The following is a 22,434-nucleotide window of genomic DNA, read 5'->3' as shown; positions in this document are numbered from 1 at the left end:
AGACAACTGAACTAAAAGCATAAAGCAATAATAAATTTTAGTTTATTAGATCTGTCATCTTTTTAACTTTGACACAGGAGAAGGCCAGAGCACAATCATAGGACCAGTATATACTGTTTAAAATTGTAAACTAAAAGTTTTCATAATCACATTACATATGAGCCATGTTGCATCAAGCTGAATTAATGTATCCACATGAAAGCAAATTTGTTTCTTCATCGTTTCCAATAGTTATTTTCTCCATCAGAGCCAGTTGCCACTTCAGTCGTTCTGAATAAACTTCATGTATTTAGAATTTCATTTTCTCCTTATATTGCAGATTCTTGTTTGCATGTTCAAATCCCTGCATTTGTGTGCACAAATGGATATTTGCACACTTTGATGCCTGTGCTCAGTGATTGTGACTGCAGTTCAGAAGGCTGCAGTGGGTATAGAATCTAGAAGATAAATCCTACTAGATGTAGAAAAATAGTGGAGGATCTTAATAGTGTGCACCCATACAATAATCTGCTAAATAGTCTATATGCTCCAGGATTTAATGGCAGACAAACACCTGTTTCATGGTTTCTAGGCTTCCAGCTTGTCTACACAATGAGTTACTGCATGGCAAGCTAAGATGTGAATCTACAGTGCATCACCTTGCCATGTGGTAACTCACTGTATGGACACTGCTACAGCACAGTGAAAATCTCTATGAATGGCTCTCAGTCCCTAGTTTTTGTAGCTCAAAGGTGGTGTGTTCCTGTAAAATAAGAACATGTTGATTCAGTACTGGAAAAAGAAAAGATTAAAAATGTTTCTTTAGGTTGTTTTTTTTTTTTTTTACAATTGGATTTGATATTTATAGCGCTTTTTTGACTCCTACTAATCTGCTGAGCTTACATACTTCAACAACAAAAGAATCACTTCCTGTTTGTTGTAAAGGCAGTCTTCTTTTATAGTAAGACCTGAAACATTGTGTGAACACCCATGCATTTAGCTACATTTTACTCTTTTTATTAGATTGTTTCAAAAGGAGTTGAAAAGATGATTACATATGGTTAATATTCCATTATAAGTTTCATATCAAGTGTGTATTCATAACATTTTGCAGAGTTCCATCTTTCGTCAAAGCTGCCTGTATTGTCTTGATATGTAGGGCTTTGAGTCAGGAAAAAAAAGAAAAGATTAAAAAAAATTTCCAATTGTTTGAAAATAACTTGCTATTGGCAATAAATGCTACAGCAGTGCATTTATTTTTTCCCTCCTTTGCTTCCTCATTCCGTTTAAGACAAATATGCTTTGATTTGAGGATACTTTATTTAAATTTCATTAGACACGTTTTTGGAATAAGAAAAAATAGTTTTTGTATTGACTGTTTGATATTACAGGATGTCGTCAAACCTGGCTGCCTAAAGTTAGTCTCTCAAATCCATATTTAGGTAACAATTTAAATGAGTCCTCTGAAAGTAAGACCACCAATGCTGTACTGTAAATGGGGCTTGGAATTCCAGGGAATTGACACAATCAGAGAAAATTAACTACAAAATCTGAGTGATGGATGGAACCACCTTTTGTACATACACTCACACTTTCTGAGTGAGAAAATAGGTACCTGGTGAAGAGCTCTCAGTATGCCTGTTTAGGAACATTGCCAACAGTCCTTGCACTAGCCCTGTCTCAGGAGTGTTGTGGCCAGGATTCTGGTGTGATGCATCCCACCTGGCAAAATGAGGGCACCATGACGTTCTCTGACTTTTCTGCCCCACCATTGGCATTTTGCACAGTGATCTCAACTGTGTAAAGCACTGCATCCCAACGTTGAGAATCAAGATTGAATTTTCTGACATGAAAGGCTGATATGTTGTGTAACTGGATCTTCTGTATTATGGCAAGAAAGAGGAGAGACTGCTCTATGTGACCCATTCTGGGGAAGATTCTCAGTCACCAATTCTTTGAGCCCTGCAACAGACAGAAGGAAAATGAAGAGTGGTTTTAGTGATGTAAAGATGCTATGTATTTGTATGTTTCTTGGGTTTTTGACATAGTATTGTAAGTCTGGATAGCATTGTTCTTCATACATTTTTATTGCTTCCTTTTATACTTGATAGGCCACAGAGCTGTGTACATTGGTGTACATGTCCCATTTGGAAAAGAGGGCCGTCGACGTCATAGGCATCGTGGACATAGGCATCACAGAAGAAGAAAAGAGAAAGAAACTGATAGAGAAGATGGGCGAGAATCTCCATCATACGGTAAGAAAATTCTGCCTTATGGGGCTTTTTCATGTTGTTTAAAGAAAAAACCCCAAACAATAGCTAATCTAGATTATTAAACCTGGCTGTGTTTTCTTTACTATGAAAATATCTGGAATCAATTTAAGGGTGATCACTGTTAATAGCGGGCAGAGGTTTTGTGGCTGTATTCTATTTAAATGACAAGTTATTTGGCTCTGGGCAGGTATCTCTGGGTGAAGATCTATTTCCTCTGGTATACAGGAAGTCAGACTATATGATTATATATATTATGATTTTTTGACATAAAAATCTATAGATGTCAAGAGTCCTCTTTAGGTTTTGTGATCTTGTGTTGCTCCTCCTTGTTGCATCAATCAATGCCACCTGTAGTGTGCTGGCAGCCACATTGTGCTGAGGTCCACAGATCTATTCCAGTGAGTATTTCATCCTGTCTGCAGCTTGGGGGCAGAACCAGACCTGACAGTGACCAGAAGCAAGCAAGTGTCCCATCTCCTGAAGTTCCCTCGAGTTTTTTCTGCCCCCAGAGTGGCCAATGGCTCAGTCCAAATTTCTTGCTGCAGAGTTTTTCTGAGGGAAATTCCAAACTTAATTTAAAAATGTTAGACTAACAGTTTGGCCCAATTTCTCTAATCCCCAATTCAGGGCCAAATTTGATTTTGGTGGAGATTGTCCCTTCTGCTCCACCCCTCTTCTGAAGAGTTTGCCACTTCAGGCTTCTAAGAAAGAGCTAGGACGAGGAAACATCAGAGCCAAAAGGAAAGGCCTGTGACTCCAGTTTTTCCTTGTTTCCCCCAATCATATTGAATGCCCTGTTAGAGAGCTCAGCCAGCTCTGTGGGTAGAACGTTGTAGCCCAATCTGGGCAGGAAAGGGAGCCAAGCAAGATTGAATAGACCAGCTCTGCTGTGCAAGATGCAGCCCAGGCTGGATGGGGTTGCTTCAGCAGGAAGAGGCAGGCAGGACTTGAAAAGAACTGAGTATGGCACAAGCAGTTTCCTCCTCATCTCCATGTGGGGAGTGAAGCCAGAAGGGTAGAGCGCCAGATGGAGGATCATGCCTGTGTCCCTAAAATCCGCACCTGCAGCCACTTCTGTGACTGTGGAATTCTCACCTCCTTCTCTTCCGCTTCCTTGTGGGTTGCAGATGGAGGGCACCAAACCAAGATTGGGGGGTGGCGGTGGGGGAATTGTTTGTTTGTTTGTTTTAAAAACACTATGTATTTTTTTATTTAAATTTGATTTTTTTATTTTATTGTTTTTTTCTTTTTAAAAATAAACCTGTTAAAATTGAAATCTGAATTTAGGCCTTAGCATATTTTGTATTAAATTTATTATAATTTCTTAAAATATTTAAATAATAAATATGTTGAATCCATGACTCTCTCAAAAACTTTGAGTTAAAAGCTGCTTTTCTATGTAAAGAATGAATCAAGGGAAAAACATCTAACTTCAGTGTATTTAATTAAATTCCCATTACCATCCTAATGCAACTTGACACAAGTCATGAGCAATAAGTTAACTATCTGATAAATAAGCCATATATCTTTCACCATTTTCTAATGTACTAAAATGTAAAATTAATAAAAATATTAAGCTATATAATTGCTTAAATAAATCTATATAGGTATAGTGTATCATCCTAGGTAGCAAAAAGATACACCAAATCTATTATAATGGCTCTATTTAGTTATAAATCAGCAGATTTTAATGGTTATATCAATCAATGAGTGTGATGTTATTAACATTATAAATTTTTTAACGATTACTGTAATATACAGAGTTTTTAAGTTTTCAAGTTTTTAAGCTAATTGTAGTGCAATTTTTGATAAGGGGTACGAGAACATATTTTGAGAACTCCAGACGGTCAGTGGGCTGAGCGGGGCCAGGTGTAGTGTATTAAATTGCTCCCCTAGGTGTACTACTTACGGCTGCCAGTCCTGATGCTCTGAGCGGCATGGTAAGGGGACGGGGAACAGGACTGGTTGGATAGGCGTGGGAGTCCCGGGGTCTGTTGGGGGTGTGGCTGGGGTCGGGGCAGTCAGGGACAGGGAGCAGGGGCGCTTGGATGTGGGGTGGGGTCCCAGGGGAGCGGATAGGAGTGGGGGGTTCCGGGAGAGGGCGGTCAGGAGACAAGGAGCAGAGGGGGTTGGATGGTTTGGGGGTTCTGAGGAGGGCAGTCAGGAGGCGGGGGGGTCCCAGGAGGGGGTGGTCAGGGGACAAGGGGGGGTTGGATGGGCCAGAGGTTGAGGGGGGCAGTCAGGGAGCAGGAAGTGGGAGGGGGCTGCTAGGGGGCGGGCTGTTTGAGGAAGCACAGCCTTCCCTACCCAGGTGTAGTGTATTAAATTTCTCCCCGTAGGAATGTGCTACTTACGGCTGCCAGTCTTGGTGCTCTGCAAGTAGCACATTCCTACAGGGAGAAATTTAATACACTACACCGGCGGACAGAACCCCAGACCGGTGGTGGGCTGAGCGGCTCAGCCAGCCGCCAGTCTGGGGTTCCGTCCGCCGTCTCCTGTCAGCCGGGGTCCCGGCCGCCGGCCCCGCTCATGTTAACTAGAGTATAGAAGTAGCTTTATTTTCCTCCTCCTCCTTTTGTTTTCAGAAACCCATTATAGGAAAACTGTATTTGGCTTTTAAACTATTCCCATCTTCTTCTGATGAGAGATTTTCAACACTCCATGTTTCCAGCTATGAGAGGGAGGATAACGTTTTAATTATTGCAAGGTGTTAACATTTCAATAGCAGTATTACCTTCTAAACTATTTTTTTCCCCCCAACAAGACACCCCATCCCAACGAGTGCAGTTTATCCTGGGTACTGAGGATGATGATGAAGAACACATTCCTCATGATCTCTTCACTGAAATGGATGAACTGTACTTCAAGGATGGGGAAGAATATGAATGGAAAGAAACTGCCAGGTGAACCAAACATAGATCTGTTTCATGTAATCTTTTCCACTGATCTTGTTTACTTGTCCTCAGAAATCAATTTTAGGTTAGAATTTTCAAGTCAAGGAGGAGGAAATTTACCTCCCAATTAACATTAACACTAATGAAAACTGAAAGTCTGATTCTCTGAGCTCATCATTGAAAATATACCCAGACCGCTGGAGAAAATTTTTTGAAGGTCTTTATTGTTGCTGTGCTGACTTTATTTCCTAAAGTTGATTAAATGTAGCATTGCAAACAGTATAGGTGTAACTGACAGTGAATACAGATGTTCTAGTTATGTAGTATTATTTTTGCTGTGACAGAAAGTTAACAAAAATGGAAGGAAGGGAAGTCATTGATACTAATTTATTTTTCCTTCAAGAAACAAAACAACCACAAGCTAGGTAATAACACATACTAAACTACATTAAAAGAATGTGAATTAGGTTGCAAAGTCAAGTACTTGAAAGTTAGCATATGCCAGATTTATGGTTGCCCTGTGCAACCTTAATTGCCCCCTCCTTGTGCATATGCATTGTGATAGTCTTCTGTATCTGATATCTTTAATTACATGATCACATACTATCTTTTCCACAATGCACAGTTTGGACACCCAAGAGGCAGAACTAAGATTGCATGGGCATCTGTAAATCTGGCATTTCCTAACTTTTGAGTGCTTGACTTTGCAGTTTAAGTAACTTTAACAGTTTATGTATCATTTATTAGTATAGTACCATAGATATGCATAGTGATTTATAAACTAAATATTTTCGACATGTTTCTGACTCCAAAAGCCTACAGTCTATGTTTGATGGATACAAATCATATAGTTAAAAGATTAACTGAGTGTGGGAATGCTTAGTCTTGGTTGATCATGCTTGGTATCTGGGCAGAGGGATGTTGGGCCAGATTCACAGAGGTACTTAGGCACCTGGATTTAGGTGCTTCTGCAATCCACAAAACCCCTGCTCTGCTGCTGCTTAGCCCTATAAGTATCTAAACTCACTTGGCACTTAAATTTTCAGGGTGAAATTTCCTAAGGCTACATCTACACTACGGGGGTGGGGGGAATTGATTTCAGATACGCAAATTCAGCTACACAGATAGCGTAGCTGAATTCGACGTATCTGGTCCGACTTACCCTGCTGTGAGGATGGCAGCAAATGGACTGCCGCGGCTACCCCGTCGATGGCGCTTACTCCTACCTGGGCTGGTGGAGTACGCGCGTCGATTCGGGGATTGATTATCGCGTCCTGACGAGACGCGATAAATCGATCCCTGAGAGATCGATTTTCTACTGCTGATCCGGATGGGTAGTGAAGACCAGCCCATAGGCACCTAAGTTTCCACCTCTGGGTATGCATACTGGTGCTTCACTCTAGGTGCCTGGGTGACTGTCTCACACCTAAACCCCAGCATGATCAATAAAGCAGAATACATAAGTATTCATTCCCCCATCTCTCTTTACTGTGGGACCTGATCCAGTAGTGTGCTCTGAGTTTGCCTACCACATTGTGCCCCATTCTGAATTCAGCTGGTGGTAGTGCCTCCTTTATAACTGTTAGCCCAGTGGTTAGAGCACTGGGATGTGGAAGACCCTAATCACAGGGCTATGGGGAATTCTGATGTGGGTCTCCCCCAGTCTCTCCTATTGAAGCAGTTTCACTTTTTAGAAAAAGATGAGAGAGAGAGAGAGAGAGAGAGAGAGATGAGAATGAGTGACTATTGTGATGATCAGGGCACCCATCTGGTGACTGGAAGACCCAGGGTCCAGTCCACCTGCTCCATGACTACTTATCCAAAATGGAAAAGTTTCAACAGGAGAGATAGAGGGGGGCCCCACATGAGAATACTGCACAGCTCTGTGGTTAATGTACTGATAGATGGGAGACTCCTGGTCAAATCCTTTCTTCCCTTGGTCTCCCACGTCCCAGGTGAGTGCTCTAACTACTTCCCATTGGCTAGCTTAAGCAGTTTCCTGCCTAGCAGGTTGGCTTTTGTGGATTGCAATCTTAGGCCCCTTTTTCTCCTCAAGCATTGTTTGGGGAAACTAGGCACCAAACTCAGGCTGTGTGAATCCCATTGTTGTTCCAGTGATTTTCTACGCGCCTAGAAGTTAGGCATTGGGGCATTCAGTGTTGTGACAACTACATCCTTTTGTGGCTCTGGGCTGTTTCAGACATAAGGAGTGGCATGAAAAAAAGCAGAGACAAGTGTGGGAATGGGTCGAGGATGCATTAAGGTAGAAGGATTGAGTACGGAGCACAGGGGCTGAAAGGCGGGTATAGGCAGAAATGAAAGATGATATATGCAGGTGGATATAGCTTTTGTTTTGCAGCCTATTGAAAGGACAGAAAAAAAGTGTGTTCAGTAGTAATCTGTACATATTCCATAATATATATTTATATTTCAGGTGGCTTAAATTTGAAGAAGATGTTGAAGATGGCGGTGATCGATGGAGCAAACCTTATGTGGCAACTCTGTCTCTACACAGTCTCTTTGAACTGAGAAGCTGTATTCTAAATGGGACAGTCATGTTGGACATGAGAGCAAACACACTAGATGAGATAGCAGGTTGTTTTGAAGTTTTTGAAAGATTTAATTTTTGCTAGTTTACACTAGTGTTTGACTTAAAAACACAAAAGCAGTTTACATTTAGTCTGTATATTCATTACAGTTTTCTTTGTCTTTAAGATTTGATTCTGCAAACTTCACTCATGAGGAGTCCCATTGGGACATACTGTTTATGTCTGCACAGTAACTAGACACCTGTGGCTGGCCCATGCCAGCTGAGTCGGGCACCTGGGGTTTGGACTGTGGGGCTGTTTCATTGCTGTGTAGACTTCCAGGCTGAAGCCCTCTGTCACCTCACAGGGTCCTAGAGCCCAGGTTCCAGCCCAAGCCTGGAAGTCTAAACAACAGTGAAACAGCTCTGCAGGCTGAGCCCCACGAGTCCAAGTCAGCTGGCACGGGCCAGCCATGGGTTTTTCTTTCTGTGTAGACATACCCTAAGTTGTCTTTATTCTAATCTTTGATTGGACAACAAATGCATCTTCTAGTCTCTACAGGTGAAATGTAAATAACTTTGGCTTATAAAGTATTTTGTGTGCATGTGGTGTGTGTACTGTATGTACAACAGAGTGAGGGTTGTTCCTGTTTACAGAGCTGTAATTGCAATGCAGTTCAGATCATTGCTCATTCTTTCATATCCTTCATCTAAGTTTGATGTACCTTTAAAATTGGCTGTGCCACTCTCACTCTATCCCACACGTGCACACAAAACCTAACATTTCCTGTGTTAGGGGCATTCTGGTTGGGCAGATTTAGATGAATAAAACGAAGACCAAGAAATATCAGATCACAAATAGGTTCACAAGAATTGCCATACTGGATCAGACCTGTGGTCCATCTAGTCCAGTTTCTTGTCTCTGACAGTGGTCAGCACCAGATGCTTTGGAGAAAGGTTAAAAAAACCTATTAATCCCTAGTAGTTCGAGATTGGTTTAAACTTTGAATCATGAGGTTTAATCTCTTCCATTTTTTTATCATCATTATCTATTATAATGCTGGCTGGATATTCTTGTTGTTTATATAAATGTCCAATCCCTTTTTGAACCTTGCTATTTTTTTGACCTTAGTGACATCCTGTGGCAATGAGTTCCACAGTTTAGATGTATAAATAAATAAAATTTAAGATGAACTACTTGTCTAATCTAGATTTGCTAAAACAGACTTATTTAATAGGATCTTCAGGGCAATATTCTATGGCAGTGGATTTTCCTGTAGGAATAATATATTAGTTAATCTTTGTTTCCTCTGAAAGAGGAACAGATGCATATATAGAATATCCTAAAGACAATTTTTTTTAACAACATTACAGGACTCATTTCATCTAAGTATCAAAGCATCACAATATTACTAAAATTTCAGACATTGTGGGCATTTTAAAGATCCCAGGGAACTTTCTTATAAAAGCTACAGTGTTAACCCAAGCGTCTTCTGTAATTATATTTGGCCTACCTCAATTCTTTTTCATTTTCAATTAGATACATATGCTTGACTTTCTGTCTTAACCAGTATAGATTGCTGTGTGTAGTGTTATGTGCTGTAAAGCTGTAATTGTGTTTATCTTCAGAGGAGACTGGATTGTTGTGGTAGATAAAGTGATCCCTGCATAGTTTATTTTGTTTGTAAAGCATTATATCCTCTTTTAATACAACAGGTACTATATAAATGTAAGTTCTTAACCTTACTAGGGATCTCAATATAATTATTAGAAATGGTAAAATGTAACAAAAAGGTCTTTATATAAAAAGATTCATACAAATTTCTTCCAGGTAAGTCTTGTGTTACTGAGTTTGTGCAACTTAAGATGTTGGCTGAGAAATCTTTCAAGATTCTTTAAACTAATCAGTAAAAGAAAATGCTGGTTCCTGTTTTACACAGCCATATAGGCAGATTTTCATTCCTCAGTTTATATCTAAGGTATTTTGGAAACATGGCTGATCATACATTTTCATGTGATTAAAAATATCGAAAAACCCACACAAATTTTGCAAATTGACCAGTTTTGCCACACTTTATATGTCATCCTCACTGTTTGTAAGAATGTGAAATGGAAAGCCCAGTAAGGAATCTTGAAGTTTAGGGCAACTTAAAAAAAGAAAGGTTAGACATTTGAAGGATTAGGCTAGTCATAGTAAACTATGTTGGAAGAACACTGAAGTTTCAAAATCAAGCGTTCAGACATTAGGAAACTCCAGAATTAATGTTGCTATACAGAGATTTCTATCCAGTTCGTACATCAAGCCCTTGCTTGTGGTAGTTTTTGCTACTGCACTGCTTTCCAGTGAAGAGTGGTATTCATTTGACATGTCGTTGAATACACACCTGCTTTTTGTAATGAAGGTGGTATTAAGTTGAAATAAAGATAAATATTTTGTTAAGTGGTTAACAATCTATTTATTCCTATAGGCCTTGTATTTTAAAATGCTGTGTATTTGGAAAGAATACTGTTTAGTGACTCAAAGAAACGTTTGTTCAAAGTGCGTAGATTGGAACTGTTGGCCCGCAATATTCTTGGCTATTTCTTTTCAGTGGATCTAGATGCACAGTTTGCCAAAGAAAATAAACTTGAAGATTCTTCATGAATTAGTTTTACTGATTTTTCAGATGTGAGTTAATGTGGTGGTGTTGGGAATGCATATATTTAACTTAGACTTGATTTTAATATTTTTCTCATGATAGATATGGTGTTGGACAACATGATTGCTTCTGGTCAGCTGGATGAGTCCATAAGAGAGCATGTCAGAGAAGCTCTCCTCAAGAGACACCATCACCAGAACGAGAAGAAATTCAGCAGTCGGATCCCCCTGGTTCGGTCCTTTGCAGATATAGGCAAGAAACATTCTGACCCTCACTTGCTTGAACGAAATGGTGAGATAAGTTGTAGCATCTAATTTATTCTAATCTGATACAAATAATATATTAACACGGGAGAGGAGGGAGCAGTCAGAAGATAATAGTGGATACATTTTCTGAGTCCTTGGTATGTAAAAGTTGTGTGGTGGTTCTTTTGTGGTGTTTGGACATTTACCTATATTTTGCATGCGTAAAGTTTTGTTTTGTTCCTTGTAACCACTATGATGTCTTGACTTACTGTTTTCATTTATGCTATAGTATGGCTTAGTTGTCTGTTATGAATAAGGTTATGATTTAGTCATGAGTATTTTTAGTAAGTCATGGACAGGTCACGGCAGTCAACAAAAATTCATGGCCTATGACCTGTCCATGACTTATACTATAAATACACTTGACTAAATCTTGGGGGAATCACTGTTGAGGGGCTGCTGCTGGGGCAGGGAACGGGGGGGAAGAAGGGAGGAGGAGCTGTCCCTGGGCCAGCCACACTGGCCACTACAGAAGTCATGAAGGTCACGGAAAGTCACGTAATCCGTGACTTCTGCGACCTTCAGGACAGACATAGAGCCCTAGTTATGAGGTATATAAACAGCATTTTCTCTACCCCAGCAATATTTTCTGTTGGTTATAACACTTTCACAGGATATGCTTCAATTAATTCTATATTTTTGGAAGGTTTAAAGTCATCCTGTTACCTCAGCCAGGCAAAGCTTCATGTGCATCCAGAAGTCTGACTTCCGGATTATAGCTTCTGATTCAGTCTCCTTTATTTATTGTTTTAGAGACTTAATCATGGTCTTAATGATCAGTGAAACTTTTAATTTTTATTTTGTATTAATTGTGTTCATCTTACTTGAGTTTTGCTTTCGTATAGTTGTCCAAAAAGGGAGTTTATTTTTTTTTAATTAAAAATAATAAACTACTTCTGGTTAAGGTTTGTTTAGTATAGTAGAACGTAGGTAAAAAACATCTTCACAAGATGTACCATGTCTCCTGCTGATAACTAATTTCTGACCACTCTGGCATCCTGATGCATTTCTTCCAGGTACTCAGTTTCTAAGTTCAAACATTACCACTCCAGGACAGCCTGTCTTACCTTTTATTCTTCCTTTATGGCCTCTGCCTTCCTCCCAGAGTTCTCCATCTTCTGTTTTGGATTTCCAGTCACATCAGCCTTGACATTTGCTGGTTGACTTGAGAACTTTGGCCTAGTAAGGACTGAAGTATTGGGCCCATCACAGAGCCTGATTAATGTCTCTCCTTAAAATAAAGTACTTGGGTTCTTGACCATTCTGGTGCAAAATGTGATATTTCTGCTGCCTTGGAACATGTACTTACTTGGGTTGTTCTAGTGCTAGTATGTGCTGAGTTTGATCTGTGCCATAGAGATCTTTTAGCTGGTTTCCTAATGTACACTAGGATTAGAAAAACTGGACAGTATCTGATGTCAGCACATACTAAAAACAGTTTTTTGCCAGGATGTTTCAGATGTCTTGGTTTCTAAAAGGAAGAAAATGGTCTTAAACTTTGAACTGATTGTGCAGACTTCAGTTGCAATGAATAACTGATGCTTTGTTCAGTATGTGTGTTGAAACTTGCCAAGTCTAAGTAACACATGCCCAATCTATACATCTGCATCCCTAGAAAATAGTATTCAGAGAATTTAATACCCATGTAAGATATCTTCCTGGTCTTGAAAACAAATTAAGCTGCTTTTCACATTATGGACTACATTGGATTCTTAATTACAACATGCGAAATAGAACATTGGGCTTTAGCTGTCTAATTTGCTACCCAAGCAGCAGTGCACTAGAGACTAATTTCAAATCTTTAATACTGAAAATGAAATTTTAAATAAAATTCAATCTGTAGAATGCACTCTTCAGGTAAATCCTCTAAATTTGAGTTTTTCCTGTATACTTGTGGACACTACCTCTCCGTCCCCCAAAAGAATTTTAGGATTGTTCAGTATGTTGGTCCTCCTTATACATTGTATATGCATGTGATAATACTGAATGCATCTGTGTTTTTTTGGTACCTGCCCGATGGTATAATATATATGAGAGAGATGCGTTCACCTCCAGGTCTTTAGCAAAATTCATCATACTCTTGCTCTGTCTGAGATGGAACACCAGTCATTATGCATGAACTCATGTATGATTGGGGAGTTGCAGTCAGTCTTCTCTAGACATGCTCTTCCTTTACCCCCCTTTCCCAAGGGAAATGGTGGGGTGAAGATAGAGAACTGTTTAGAATCGTTTTCCCTGGTAGGGAAGAACAGGCACCCATTAGAAACTTGTCTCTGAGGGAAGGATGGTGACTCTATTCTCCATCTTAGAATAGTGGGGAAACAAGAAGATAAAGAGAGACACATTGTGTGGCAAGGGTGAGAGACTGAGAGAGATTTGGAGAAATCTGAGGTTAACTAGATGAATGAGATTGTAATAAGAGACCGAAGAGGAGTATAATTTGACACTTGTATATTTCACTACAGCACAAGCAGGAGACACTTTGATCTAGAACATAATACTCCTGGGGAAGTTCTGTACACCTGCGCAATGCAGAATTTGTGCAGAATTAATGTTCTGTGCAGAATTTCCTTTTTTCCGCTACTGAAATGGGCTGCAGAGCTGCTGGTTGCCACTAGTGGCTGCTGGACCCAGCAGAGCCCAGCTCCCTAGCTCGCAAATAGAAGACACTGCAAGGGGGAGGTAGCTGAAGGTTTCCTGGCAGCTGCATTTCATGGCACACCCTGAAGGAAGGAGGCGTCCTGCAGGAAACTCCATACAAACTTGGGACCCAGCATCAGGCTGTTTCTCCTGCTGGATTCCTGGGCTCTGGGAGGGTAGGGGATGCGAGTGTTTGGAATGGGGGAGTGTTTGGAATGGCTGGACTCTTGGGGGGGAGGGTCGAGTGTCTGAGCTGGGTGATGACCCAGGGCTGGGCTCTGGGTGGAGTGGGGGAAGGGGTGTGGGTATCTGGGCTGAGAGGGGGCACTCTGCAGCTGAGCTCGGAGGGAGGGAGGAGGGAGAGAAAGGCGGCAGAGAAACAGGAACTGGGTTGTCGTAGGGGTTTCTTTAATTCTCTGCTCCTGGGCAAATCTTTTGTGTCTATATTGTTACAGATACAGTTTCTGACAGGTATTTTGAAATAAATTACCACAATAATTGAAACTGGCATGATTATATAGTGTTATTTTGACAAATCAAATATGCAGAATTTTGTAGAATTTTCAATTTTTTGGCATAGAATTCCTCAAGGAGTAACATAAAATAGGCTGCTGCAGTCTGTATTCAGTAGCAGCTGCCCTTAATTTTTTTTTAAAAATTGAGTATTTCAGATATTATATTGTTATATTATGATGTGATATGACTTGACATGGTGTCATATCATGCACCACCACTGTTACAAAACTGTAATGAAATAATGCAAAAATTATAAAAGTAAAAATATTTTTGAAACATTTTTTTGTTTTTAAATTAAGATTTTGAATTTTTTTCCCCCAAATAAAACTTCGTGGAACTTCTATTTCATGGAAAATTCTGAAAATGTGTTTTCATTCTGATATGTAATGAAAATGAATTGTAAAATGTCAATGTTAAGTTTTGGCCAGCTCTAAATATGATAGCATCTTATGCTATGAACAAATAACTGACAGGAGTGGTGTCAGTTGGACTACACCCTTTAGTGCTGCTAGATTGAAATTTGGTCCCTGACCAAATGTTAGTGAGTGCCAATGATTTCAGATATTCTCCTTCAGGTTAGATTTAGCAGGTTATTTTTAGCTTGGAAACCTGACGCCTGCCTTTGTCCTCAACAATAAGTTTTACTGAAATATCAAATATTAACTATTTCCTTCCTTCCCTTTACAAGCTTTTATGTAGTGGTTTACAAAGAGTTTTATTATCCACATTTCACAGATGAGGAGACTGAGCCATAGAGAAGTAAGATGATTTGCACAATCTCTCACAGCGGGTCAAGTAATTATATTTAATTTGTGGTACAAATGCTTCAAAATCTCCTGACCTGACATTGTCACAGTAGCATTATGTCTTAGTTTAGTAAAAAGCTTCCAGTAAAATGATATGTAGTAATATCCGAACTTGATTTTTTCCTTTTTAACATTTAGTGGAAAAAATTATTTTAGATGTCAATATTTTATGATCATATGCTAAATTCTTACTGGACCTTTTTTAAGCAGTTACTGACCACATCCTTTTCTCCTAAATCCCCATTATGTGCTAATTGGTACTTGTCAGTAAGGTACCTGCTGACTTTTCTAATATCTAAAAATCTGATTCACTCTTGCATCTTGCTTAACTCTTATCTCACCTGCATGAATGTGATGTACATGCATAATTTGTCTTTTTAAAAAAAGCCCATTTCCCTGCTGTAAACTTCATTGTGTTTCATTTATTTGTTTTACCTCAGGGGAAGGCCTTTCAGCCTCCCACCACTCTTTGCGAACAGGTCTCTCTGCTTCAAATATTTCCCTGAAAGGAGAAAAACGTTTGTCCCTTCTTCTCCATTACCTTCTTCCTTCTTCAAGAGCTGGAACCCCGGCAGATTCAAGGTGTACAACCCCACTACCTACCCCTCAAAACACACCACCCTCCAGTCCTAGCAGCGGCCGCCTGGCAACCACAAGTTCCCAGCCGAGTCAGCTTCAGGGCAAGGAACTGCTGGTGTCACCTGCCAGTGATGATATTCCCACAGTAATAATCCATCCACCTGAGGAGGACTTAGAAGTTCAGGAAAAGAAGACAGAGGATAATATTGACATACCAGGCAATTATTCAAACTTAAAACTGTCCATGTGTGATGCTCTCTGAATCTGGATCACTTGCATTGCAATGTTGACCACATGGCTTGGGCATAAATGAGTATTATTTATAACTATTACCACTGTCTGCATGTTTTATTTCTTCTGAAGTGTGATTGTTTCTTATTTAGCATAATAGATCTATTCCAAAGATTTTTACTCTTAAAAAAAATTAACACAAACATTGTTGAAGTTCACCTATTTATAATTGCATTTTAATTCCTTGAAGCAATGAAAAATAGAATTTTTCATACTTAACCTTTTTTATTTGTGTGATTAAAAAGGAATGTATGTGTTTTTGTTTTAAAAATAAGCAATTTTTAAATAAAATTGTCTTTTAAATAGGCAAGATGTCAAAAATGGTGGCCTTTTCCTTTCACTCACCTTGAATCCATGTAAATGAAGATATTAATTTAGTCCTTAAATGTGGTATGTGGTTTAAACACATGGGACATGCTCTGAAGTATTTATAGTCTAAATCAGACATGTTACAACATGTGGATAGAAATGAGAAAAGGTAGGGATAGGAAGGAACAAGGGTTACAGTTAGAGTTAAGGTAGTAATTTAGTCAGTTGTGTTTTTGTGCCATGATGGATTTGGGTTTTAAATACTTTCTTTTAGGTGTTAGTTTAAGTTTATATTATAAAAATCTCAGAACTGTTATGAACAAAAGTAGTGTACCTTAAAACTGGCATATCCAGCATTTCCATAATTGGTGCCAGTGAATTTTCCAATGGTGCATTATCACAGCGTCAGATGCTTAATTACTGTTGGGGGGAACAGGCAGAGTGTGTGTTTTTTTTTAAATTTGCTGAGTATTGTAAATTAGCTAAAGGAAACTTAGTAAGAGTTAGCTGCAGATCCTGTTATGTTATTGGTCTGTGAAACACTTTGAGGCTATTTAGCTCGTGTAAAAAGCATAATGCATATAAAAACACTGGATATAAGAGAAAAATATTCCTCTGAAAATGCCTCATTAATATGTTGAGTAAGCGTTTGTTTTTTATCCCAGAAATCGATTAATAACATTTGAGTTTTTCAATTATTTCTTAGCATTAGAGCCAATTGGAAGCTGAAGATTTTGGCAGTTCTTCTAGTTAACTTGTAACTGTTTGTAGAGGTCACTTTTCTCTTTGCCTCCAAGTGCCTTCCATTTTTATTTATTTGAAAATGACTGAACACCTTAACAGGAAGAACAGAAAATGTTCAAAACATGAAACTGCTCATTCGCACCATTCTGAAACTGATCTCCATTTGTGTGGATTTGGACTGCTGTAACTCAAATATTTGACCAGGCACAATCTCCTTGGTGTTCTTTCTTATTATCCAGTAAGAGAAATTGGGAGACAAATATAATCCTCCAACCAGACTGGCTATCTAGCACAAGCCCTTTGTCTCCGGTGAGTGATCCTGGCCCAGCCAACCTTATCTATCCATCTCTAATACAGGCCCAGGTTCAGGGTAACAAGGAGCAGGAAGTTTGTTAAGAGGCATGTGGTGGAGGGAGTAATCAGTGTCAAGTGCCCTGGTTTTCTGCTTTTCTTCTTTTTCCACCTAAGGGTAGTAATTATATTAAGCTTCAGAGAGTAAGTAGAGCTAAATCTGTCCTAACACCAGTGCTCTGAGTCACTGAACAAGGCCTTTCCTCCCTTCATAAACGAAAGGAAATCTTGTCCCCTGCCTCCTTAATATATAAAAACACTCTTAATTAGCAGAATGGTCATATAAAGATCATTCTCCCCCTCAAATCCAAGGATGATCTTATATTTTTCATGGAGGAGGATGACTGCCAGCATTAAACTGGATATGGTTAATGGCTCTGCACTAAAGACCACAGCCTTCGCTTTGGTATCTCTTTAACGAGAGAGACAAAATACCATACACAGTACTGTAGAACCTGAGAGAGAGACAAGTGAAGATAAAGCTCTCCAGCTGAATCCAAGTCAATCTTAAATTGATTCTAAGCTTCAAGGAGATATAGCCCCATATTTATAAAGGAGAAATCTGAAGAGGATGGTCTCAGAGTTCCTCTAGCTGTATATACTCTGACCTCTTTTTGTCTGATCCATTGTTTAGAAGTGGATCTTTGGTTTTCTGGACCCCCAAAAATCCAATATTAACATAGAGATGCCCTCAAGAAGAGTCTCTCAAACTTTGTTCCATGGGCTACCACTGGTTTGGAGCCTTTCTTAAGAACATGAGAATGGCCGTTCTGGGTCAGACCAAGGGTCAATCTAGTCCTGTATCCCGTTTTCTGACAATGGTCAATGCTAGATGCTTCAGAGGGAATGAACAGAACAGGGCAATTATTGAGCGATTCATCTCCTGCTGTCCAGTCCCAGCATCTGGCAGTGAGAGACTTAGGGACACCCAGGGCATGGGGTTGTGTCCCTGACCATCTTGGCTAATAACCATGCACCTGTCCTCCATCAACTTATCTGATTCTTTTTTGAACCCAGTTATAGTTTTGGCCTTCCCAACATCCCTTGGCAATGAGTTCCAGAGGTTGACTGTGCGTTGTGCGTGTACTTCCTTCTGTTTGTTTTAAACCTGCTGCCTATTAATTTCATTGGGTGACCCCGGTTTGTGTGTTATGACACTTTGTTCACTTTCTCCACACCATTCATGATTTTATAGATCCCTATCATATCTCCCCTCCCCCCACAATCGTCTCTTTTCCATGCAGAACAGTCCAGTTTTTAACCTCTCCTCATATGGAAGCTGTTCCATGCTCCTAATCATTTTTCTTGTCATTCTCTGCACTTCTTTTCAGTTCTAATGTTTTTAGGTTGGGCAACTAGAACTAGGTAGTATTCAAGGTGTGGGCATACCATGGATTTATATAGTGGTGTTATATTTTTTTGTCTTCTTATCTATCCCTTTCCTAATGGTTCCTAACGTTCTACTAGCTTTTTTAACTGCTGTTTCACATTGAGTGGATGTCTTCAGAGAACTATCCGCAATAACCCCAAGATCTTCCTTGAGTGGTAACAGCTAATTTAGACCTCATCACTTCGTATGTATAGTTGGGATTTTTTCCAGTGTGCATTATTTTGCATTTATCAACATTGAATTTCATCTGCCATTTTGTTGCCTTGTCACCCAGTTTTTGTAAGATCCTGTTGTAACTCTTTGCAGTCAGCTTTGGACTTAACTATCTTGAATAAACTTGAATCATCTGCAAACTTTGCCACCTCACTGTTTATCCCTTTTTCCAGATCATTCATGGATATATTGAATAGCACTGTTCCCAGTACAGATCCTTGGGTGACCCCACTATTTACCTCTGTCCATTGTGAAAACCGGTCATTTATTCCTACCCTTTGTTTCCTGTTTTTAACCAGTTACTGATCCATGAGAGGACCATCCCTCTTATCACATGACTGCTCACTTTGCTTAAGAGCCTTTGGTGAGGGACCTTGTCAAAGGTTTTCTGAAAGACCAACTACACTGTATGCACTGGATCACCCTTGTCCAATGTTTGTTGACCCCCTTAAAGAATTCTGGTACATCAATGAGACATGTTTTCCCTTTACAAAAGCTGTGCCAACTTCCCCAACAAGTCGTGTTCATCTATGTGTCTGAATTCTGTTCTTTACTATAGTTTCAGCCAGATTGCCTTGTACTGATGTTATGCTTACTGGCCTATAATTGCCAGGATTGCCTCTGGAGGCTTTTAAAAAAAAATTAGCTATTCTCAAGTCATCTGGTACAGAGGCTGATTCAAGTGATAAGTTACACACCACAGTTAGTAGTTCTGCAGTTTCATATTTGAATTCCTTCAGAACTCTTGGATGAATACCATCTGTTCCTGGTGACTGTTACTGTTTTTAATTCATCAGTTTGTTCCAAAACTACTTTGATTGGAGGTTAATGGAATGAAAAATGGAAAACCTATTCTTGTCTTTGGGTTCCATTGTCCAAAGGGAATTGGAGCCCATTCCACTATGGAAGGGCATGGCAGTGCAGATTTTCCCTCTACAGACATGAAAGGCTACAACCTTGTTGGCTGTTACATGTCCATTCTAAGCTCTATGGACTAGCTAGATATACCTTCTGTGGGCCAGTCTTTAGAAGATGTACCCTGAGGTAGTTTCTAGTGTTCGATATTTTGTTTTTCTGTCCCTTGTTCTAGGGTATTCAGAAGCTTAATATATATTGAATTGTTGGAAATAACCCCAACATTGTGAGTTGGTGTATAAGGTGGAGAAATATGACTTTTTCCATTTCAATTTGTTCTTTGGAGTCCAGACACTAGCTCCTAACAACTCAATCACGCATCAAAGCATTCTCTTTCACAAATTAAATATTACAGTTAATTTCTTAAGTTTGATGTTTAGCTTTTCAAGTTTTCTTGTACGATCAGTGTTTCTCCTATGGAAAGGCAATTGAGAACCAGTGTTTCAGAAATATTCATGCTTTGGAACCACTGAATACTGAATTCCACAGAATGGGGGCAGAAATAATCAAAATAAATACCAAAATCATCATCTTTGGCTCTGCTGGTAAATGAGAGAGGAATGTAAACGTCTTATGAATGGCTGTGGACAACAAAAATAAGTGAACAGGCAAATATTTGTATTTCCTTGTTTCTGAGGCTTTGAAGGTTTTTTGCTCTATATTCATTTTATTTTAAATTTAATTAATTGATAAAAACATAAATTGTAACACTTTGCTAATTTAGAATAGCTTTGCCCTGCTATTCCATAGCATCCGATAATTTACTAAAATAATTTTAATATTTGCAAACCTACAAGTATTTCTTCTGGAAAAACTCATCCCAATTCTTTGCTTATTTAACAGGCTACATAATGCCAGGAAAACACATCTTGAATGTTATAGACATCTTGAATGTTTAATTTCTTTAGGAAGTCTAGAATTAAACTCTCTTTAAAAATAAATAAGTCACCATGTAGGATTTGATATACGTGCATGCACTTATGGTAGGATAGTTAGCATGGAAGATTTAGATGAGTCCAACTCAGTGCCTAAAGTAGCTCCAGTTTACACTGTGATATCAATGTATGTCTTTTCTTAACTTGATGATGATCTCTTCTCACTCACTGAGGCAGATGATCTCTTCTCACTCACTGAGGCAGAGATCGGATCTGGTTCTTGATTTCTTCTTTTAACAAATGGGACCTCCTTTTTCCAACAGCAGTCCATGAGTAGTACTGAATTAAGTCCAATAATGAATGAAGTCTGAATAAGGAAAATGTTTTAAAAAATACTATAATTTGATATTTCTTTTAGATGGATTTTGTAAGACGACATAGAAGAATGACTATTTAGGGCTTTATCCAACCTCAAATTGCCTCTGTCACAGAGCCTGTGGAACCTCTATAGAAGCTGCTCCATATTTTGTGGGATTCTTCCCCATTGGAAGTACCTTATTTAGCTATACCAGGAATCCCCTTCCACAGAGTGGAATTGGTGAATCTGCTTTTCATGATGACATCAAGAAAGGGGCTGGGCATGCTCAATGTTTCCCTCAATATTCCAGCATGGGGATAAATGAATTTTTCTGTCTGACAGCCCGGAAAACAAAGGACAAGTGTTTTCTATGTGGGAGAGCTGTTATTGGGCTAGAGTAATAGATTGGGGGAAAGAGAGACAGGAATTGTTTCCTCACAAATGGAGATTGCATGGGAGAAAGCCCTCATTCTGGTGATGGAGGGGGGCTGGAAAACAATTTAAGGCAGGACAGTGACCTGGTTCAACAGTCTGATGCAGTTTTTGAGAAGCCATATCAAAAGGGCTTTTTGTTCAGTTTTTTTGATTGTGTGCCCCAGAATACCAGATGGTCTTGTAGGCTGGATAAGAGTGTGTGTGTGTATAGATAGATAGATAGATAGCATATAGAGTGTTTAGTGTGTCAAAGTATAGTTGAGCTGCATCATAGCTCTACCTCTTCACAGACCCATTAATAACTTAGACTCATTGTCATTTACTTTACCTTTGATTTACTTTTACAAAGTACTTTTACAATCTGACATTAAAACAAAACCACTATAAGAAATCTTGCCTGAGTAAGGAGTGCAGACTAACTCCTAAGTGAGCAATTTAAACCATGAAACAAATAATTCAAAATTAAACATATGTGAGGAATTAAGTTGCAGCTTTGAATTAAACTATTTAAATAAAGAGAATGAAGATGGGTTGCTGGAAGGAAAACCTGATCCATTAGGGAGGTTAGTTGAATTCATCTCATCTCATCAAAAGTCTGAGAAATAGGATCCAGAACTTGGAAGATAACCAATGAGATACAACAGATGTCACGCTTACAAATATTAATCCATTCCTGAGGTATTAGTAACACTGAGGTTCTACTGTACACAAAATATAAATTAAACTTAAGAGAAACACTTGGTCCTCGGCAAATAATTTGAGACATTTGAGCCCAAACTAATATTTTTTTAAATATAGGAAAATGTATGTAGACGTGCTGATGGACTCTTCAGTGTTGAGCTTGTGATATCATTTGTGAATGCAGCATAATTTCATTATGTTGCTTAAGCCACAAGAAGCCAATTTATTTTTATTATGTATTTTCTAGCACTGGTTGATTTAAAAACAGCAGGAAAAACTATGAAAAATGTTATGGAAATGCTTCCATTTTTGTTGAAACTTTAGAATGTTGGAATCTTTCTAATAGTATTTTAAAATTTAGTTTGCACCTGTAATTTTAGTAAGATTGTGAAAAAGCAAAAGCTAATAATCCTTTGGATTTGAATGGGATAAGGATTTCTATATTAGCACTAAGAGTTTTTGAACCTGGGCTGTAAACAGTTGGAGAAATTCTGGCTTCAATCATAAAAAAATCAATATTATCCTAATGCCAAAACTGAGAAATGGGCAAAATGGCAATTTACAGTTGCTGTTTATGTATGGACCTGAGTGGATCAAATTCAGGGTACCAGATTTGTGAACTTGGGAAAGTTGCAGCCAAGTAACTTTTGTCCCTTGCTCTCACCCTGAACACCCACAGAATGTACATATTACAAATACTCTGGATAGGATAAG

General features: G+C 39.0%; 1 protein-coding gene across 15 annotated transcripts in view; it reads left to right on the top strand.

The window, feature by feature from the left end:
• The window catches only part of SLC4A7 (solute carrier family 4 member 7), a 155,589-nt gene that overhangs the window by 87,036 nt on the left and 46,119 nt on the right, over positions 1–22,434 (top strand). For 8 of the 15 annotated variants that reach the window (XM_034760819.1, XM_034760815.1, XM_034760821.1 and 5 more), the window contains exons 3-7: positions 2,091–2,234; positions 5,017–5,155; positions 7,581–7,741; positions 10,415–10,603; positions 15,020–15,376. In XM_034760819.1, coding sequence (XP_034616710.1) covers positions 2,091–2,234; positions 5,017–5,155; positions 7,581–7,741; positions 10,415–10,603; positions 15,020–15,376 — 990 coding nt within the window. Of the gene's footprint in view, positions 1–2,090; positions 2,235–5,016; positions 5,156–7,580; positions 7,742–10,414; positions 10,604–13,642; positions 14,569–15,019; positions 15,377–22,434 lie in introns of those variants that run through there. The other 7 variants (XM_034760820.1, XM_034760816.1, XM_034760813.1 and 4 more) reach the window with 3 other exon arrangements.

Source organism: Trachemys scripta, chromosome 2, assembly GCF_013100865.1.
Source record: "Trachemys scripta elegans isolate TJP31775 chromosome 2, CAS_Tse_1.0, whole genome shotgun sequence".
Classification (NCBI taxonomy): domain Eukaryota; kingdom Metazoa; phylum Chordata; order Testudines; family Emydidae; genus Trachemys; species Trachemys scripta.
Note: the sequence above shows the minus strand (reverse complement) of the source record. Positions and strands in the feature narration are given on the sequence as shown.